This window comes from Sapajus apella, unplaced genomic scaffold (assembly GCF_009761245.1).
Source record: "Sapajus apella isolate SASKATOON/1434 unplaced genomic scaffold, GSC_monkey_1.0 scaffold65, whole genome shotgun sequence".
NCBI classification, from domain to species: domain Eukaryota; kingdom Metazoa; phylum Chordata; class Mammalia; order Primates; family Cebidae; genus Sapajus; species Sapajus apella.
Window position 1 is genome coordinate 7,344,076 of NW_022437005.1, and position 6,000 is coordinate 7,350,075.

The window sequence follows — 6,000 nt, forward strand, 5'->3', positions numbered from 1 at the left end:
ACAATCTTTAGGTCAAACGTAAATAAATATTTACAAAATTTTAAATATTTAAAAGACTTTAGATGTGCAAAGAAACAAAGTAATTCATGCAATCACTCACAAAGCTTAACACTGATTTCTGCTTTCGTATCCACATAGAATTAAAGGTTTCCTCCAAACAAAATATACGTATAATTTTGCTTAATCTTTGCAAACTGCATTATTACTTCGAAGTGTCAAAAATATACAGCCCAAATACAACTAAAATTTTACCCACTGTGAATATTTTTTACAAGAAGAGATAAGCCATGAATAGAACAAAACAGTAATTTCAGTAACTACCAAGGACAGTTTGAAAACAAAACAGATATCCAATAGTAATCTCTAGGAATAATTAATGGAAGATTATACTTGTAATAACTTTTCTCTTCATGCCTTAGTTACTAAGCCTATGTGGCTTATCAAAGGCACTATCACAATGTGAGATGTGCTCGCCTGTGGAAATTATTTTATCTTTTTGACGGACCCACTATCTTCCACCGGAAAATAAAACTTTATTCATCTTGAAGCTTCAGTAGGAATGACCCAAGGATGAGTATGGTACAGAAAGAAGAGGCCCAAACTAGACTCAAGAGACTTGCTTCTCCACATTCCTAACTGTAAGGCAAGCCACGTAACTCACTTAGATTTCACATATACACATACATGTATATTAATCTGCAGGACACGGACACTAGATTAGGTCTAAAGTCTCTTATGGCTCAATAACCTGTGACCTTTTGACCCATAACTCCCATTTTCCCCACAAACTAAAAAGAAAAAAAAAATATGCACATATATAGCAAATTAAAGATGATGACAAATTTCTTTGACACTCCTTCCACAGAGGTGAGGCCCATGTCCCCTCCCTTTCATCTGCATGGACTGTATGACTGCTTTAGCCAGTAGAATAGCGTGGAAGAGACCTGCGCCAATATCAGACCCAAGCCCAAGAGGCTGACAGTTAACAATTCCCATCTCTTGAAACATTTCACTCTTGGAGCCCTGAGCAGGCAAATAAGAAGTCCAACTATCTTGTTAGCAAGAAAACAGAACACAAAGTCCCAGATGATCCCAGCTTTCCAACTGCCCTCACCAAGTAGCAGGCATGTGAATGAAGTTATCTTGGACCTCGCAGACCTACCAGCATTGGAGGGCTGAATAATCACTTCCCCAAGGATGTCCATGTCCTAATCCCCAGAACATGTGAATGTGTTACCTTCCATGGCAAAAGAGACTTAGCAGATGTGATTAAGTTAAAGATGTTGGGACAGAAAGATTATTTTGGATTATCCAAATGGTCCCAATATAATCCAAGGATCGTTATAAAAGGGTGGCAGGAGGATAATAGACAAAGGAGGCTAAGTGACAATGGAAACTGGGAGAAAAGGTGGTATGATGCAGGGCCACAGCCAAGGAATACAAGTGGCTTCTACAAGCCGGACATGTCAAGAACACACGATTCTCCCCCTAGAACCTCAAGAAGCACAGACCTGCCAATAACTTGATTTCAGATTTCTGACTTCCACAACTGTAAGATAATAAATTTGTACTGTTTCAAGACATTAAGTTTGTGAGAATCTGCAACAGTGGCAATAAGAAACTAATATAACAACTTACTGTGAGGTACAGTGGCAGTCTCTACAACGTAGTGGCCATTTCTACAGACAGCCATCTGCAGGGTATGATAGCACAGAGGGCACAAATGGCTGTCAGCCCTCCTCCTCCCTACCAGAACCTCATTCCTCTGTGTGCCTCCTCCCATGCACTCCAACTGACTTGCAGGAAGCTAAACCATCCACAGTACTAGGGAACCAATTTGTTTCGTAGAGGCCAATCACAACAACTCCTGGCCCACTCACACATCCAGCTTTAAGTGAAATCAGTTCCTTGTTACTGTTCCAGGGGGAGAGAGGTAACCTAAGTTGTTCCACTCAGACAAAAGGAAAGGGCTTTATATTTCTGGATCGTCTCTAAATGTGAACAAGAAAAGCAGTGCCCCAGCTGCTGGTGGCCATCTTACAACCAAGGGGGAAGCTGCTGCAGACAAAGCTCCCACAGGGAAAGGGCAAAACAGAGAGGATAAGACCACAGAGAATCAGGGAGAACACGTGAGTGAGCCATATTCTCTGTGAGCCTCACCACATGCTTCTTTTTAGTAAGATTAAAGTATTTCTTTCACATTTAAGACAGTCTGAGCTGTGTTCCTTTTTCTGTGAGGATGACAGAACCATCCTAATTGATTCCTAAGTTCTAACCTTTAAGATAATTAAAAAGCTAAATAGTAAAAGTACATGACTCACAACTGTGATGAGTCAACTAAAAGAAAAAATGAGAATCCAGAAGCAGTGGTTAATTTGCTGCTCTTTCTGCTTATCATCATCCAGATGTACTTTTCAAGATTGAGCTACTTATTTTCAATAAATACAGGTGATGCTTTCTGATCTTTTTAAACAAGAAAGGAAAGGTTACACCCCTTAATTAAGACTTTTTTGAACTGAGTGATAATCACTTACAATGTGATGTAAAATTTACCAAAGAGCATGACTGAGTTTCTTACAAAATATTTCATACAGATTTTTGTCTGCCTGATAAGCGAATAAAGGTATCTCATCATAGTTCAGAACTAACTGCATTTCCCTGACTGCTGGTAAAATCAGGGGGTCCCTGGAGTCCATCTTCTATGAGCCGCCCTTTCATCTTTGTCCATTTTTCAGTGGGGTTGTCTTCTTATCAGTCCATATGTACTCTGTATAGCAGAGATATTAACTCTTTCAACAGTCATGACATTGTCTAACAGTCTATTGATGGGATTTGGCCTTACGTTGTCTTTTGATGTAAAAATCTTTCTCCATTTTTTTTTCTTATTAAAGTTAAACCTCATTTTTTCCATGGCTACTGGGTTTTCTTTCTTTTCTTTTCTTTCTTACAGAGTCTCACTCTGTTGCCAAAACTGGAATGCACTGGTGCAATCACTGCTCATCGCAACCTTCACCTCCCAGGTTCAAGTGATTCTCCTGCCTCAGCTTCCCAGGTAGCTGGGATTACAGGTGCCTGCCACCAGGACTGGCTAATCTTTGTATTTTTTGTAGCAATGGTATTTCACCATGTTGGCCAGGCTGGTCTCGAATTCCTGACTTCAAGTGATCTGCTGGTCATAGGCTCCCAAAGTGCTGGGATTACAGGAGCAAGCCACTGCACCTAGTTTACTTTGTCTTATTTCTACTAAGGTAGTCTAACACTTCCCAAATTTAGACACTTCCTTGGATTTTCTCTTCTGTTACATTTCTTCATTATTTTGCTTTTATTGCAGACCTTAAATCAATCTGACATTTGCTTCAGTATGTTGTAAGAGGCAAGGTTCTAGCCAATTATGCCAACACCGTTAATTAATGACTATTTCTTCTGATCTTGACTGACATTCTGTGGGGGGATATGTATGTATGTGAAGGAGAGAGAAAAAGAGACTGCAGGGTTGCCAATTTGATTAGATGTTCAACATTAATCTCAGTCTCATTCCTTTGACATAATCTGTTTAGAAACCTATACTACTGTCTCTTAATTCCTGAAAATCAAATGTCTATTTAGGTTTGTGCCTTGATAATTTTTCCTGGGACTCAAAGACCCTTTAAGTTTGAGGCATGTATTTTTCTTTTTTTTTTTTTCAGTTCAGATAAACTCTTATTATTATTTGTTCAATTATCCTCAATCTCTTCTTCTGCCCACCTAGTATTTGCAAGATAGGGACCTGTACTTAGGTCTTGTCTACTAATTTCTGATTTCTGTCTCTCTAAATTTTTAGTCACTGTGGTGGGATCTTTTTTCGGAAAACAAATTTTTTTCTCAGCAATAATCATTACCATTTTCATTTTATTTACTATTTTTTTTAACTAAGACATTTAAAGGTTTCTTAAAACCTTCTTTCAGTGTCTTTTGTTGTTCTTACTGTAACTGCACCTCCCTCAGACCTTGAAAATAAGTTTCTCCTCTAACTCTTCAGTGACTTCTCCCTAGTGGAGCCACATGCTCTAGACTCTGGTGTTCCTCCATCAAGGTTCCTAATGACACTGAAGCACAAAGGCCACTCATCTGCCTCTTCAGGTCTGTGTATTTTTTTAGCTCAGGCCTAAGTAGGACTTCTGGGACTTCCAGGGCATTGGCAAATCTGCGGTTAGTGGCCCACACTACCTTTCCCTGTTCTTGGGGACAATAAACAAAAGAGCACACAACACCATGATCCCTCAGTGAAGTGGCTGCTCTGACCTCCACAAGTGGTATTGCTCCACTAAGTCCCTAAGCAACTCCGCCTGATGGGAAAGCCCCCATATGTGTCTGGCTGACCAAGACCATGAGAGAAAAAGCATAGCAGGCTCCACACAAGGAGAGGTCTCTTCTGAAGGCCTCAGGGAAGAGGTGGCCTTCTCTTCTAGGGACCTCACCATTGCTCAACAACCAGCCCAAAATCCTGAGCTGCTGATCTACTTCCCTCTCCTGAGATGCCAGAGGGCACTGAGCAGCCTCACAGGTCCTCTCCAAGGGCCACTTATAGTTTCCTAAGAGCTTTCCAGTTATTGGGGCTTGGTGAAGGCAAGACAGGCCTCTGTTCTCATGCCCAGAGATCAATGGTATGCAAGTGAGGTGAATGAGGAGATGGCCCTGCACTCCCTAGATTGCGTCATCATGGCAATCCCAACAATGCACAGCAAGTGATTCAAAATCACAATTCCCTTTGAAACCTCAGCATTACAGACAGGGTAGGCCAATAAAATTGCTTACCTATAACCAGCAGTCTGTAAGAACCAATAACTCTAATAATCAGTAACTTTGGCTATGTTCTAGTGTATTTTATTACACAAACATTAAGAGATAAAAAGATGATGAATGGCATACCTGGATGATTTTAGGCAATACATCAACTCCATTTTTAGTGTTTTGTGTTGCAGTTAGATACTTTTTTTCCAAAAAGAAGGTTACAATCCACTTAATAAAAACAACACGAGCTGCCATATATGGAATTTTTGTACTGTAAATGTTCTCATTGTCTCGGGTTGTAGTAATGTACACTGGCTTTGGTCTCAAATGGGGGATGTCTGTTAGAAAAAAGAACACATGATTGATTAGGTTAGTGAATCATAACATTATGTAACTCCTACAAACGTTTTGGTTTCCAATTAAAAACACGTATTTTTGGTTGTCTAAATAGCAACTAAGAACGAAGGACCACAATGATTAAAAATGGCATTTTTTTTGTAGGGTCATTTCTGATTCTGCCTTGTGATCTCACTGAGAATGGGTGGTAGTGTGATTGTTTATGTATCTATGATATACAGCTATGGAAAAATTAAGCTAACAACTATTTTTAACAATTTTGATAAATTACATGAGACTAAAAATAGTGAAAATCTTTTCACATACATTATACCTAATTTTATTTTATTTTATAGCTGGAGCAAATGTAAAAGTATATATAAACTTTTAAAACATCATTTTAGGTATTTTAACATCTAACACTGCAGTGATTAAATCCACTGAAATTTAGAGTTTTATATCCTTTTCCCTTTAGATGAATCCAATGAAACAGAATCAATATCATCTACTTCATATTTAAAAGAATTCAGAAAGTCACATTTCATCTTTGAGGCATCAAATGCTACCTTTTCCAAAGACTTAATAAGAAGTAAATTTCTCATTCTTTAAATTCCACAATCAATATAAAAATTATATGGTATTGGATCTGAGATACTACTTGACGTAAGTTCAACCTCTATCTTAATTTTTGTATATCTGGAATACCTGTATGAGGCAGAAAAATTATCAACAAATAACTTTTAATCTAGGAATATTAAGAATATATCATGTTTTTACAATGAATATGGACTACATATAAAATTAGAAACAAATTTTGAAAAAATACTCATATATACATACATATATATGTGTGTGTGTGTGTGTGTGTGTGTGTGTGTGTGTGTGTGTGTGTGT

At 38.4% G+C, this 6,000-nt stretch overlaps 1 protein-coding gene across 12 annotated transcripts in view; it reads right to left on the minus strand.

Annotated features, from left to right (window-relative positions):
• RALGAPA2 (Ral GTPase activating protein catalytic subunit alpha 2) overlaps positions 1-6,000 on the minus strand; it is a 333,808-nt gene that overhangs the window by 247,985 nt on the left and 79,823 nt on the right. For all 12 annotated transcript variants that reach the window (XM_032248229.1, XM_032248227.1, XM_032248225.1 and 9 more), the window contains one exon: positions 4,909-5,108. In XM_032248229.1, the coding sequence (XP_032104120.1) occupies positions 4,909-5,108 (200 nt within the window). The remainder of the gene's footprint in view (positions 1-4,908; positions 5,109-6,000) is intronic.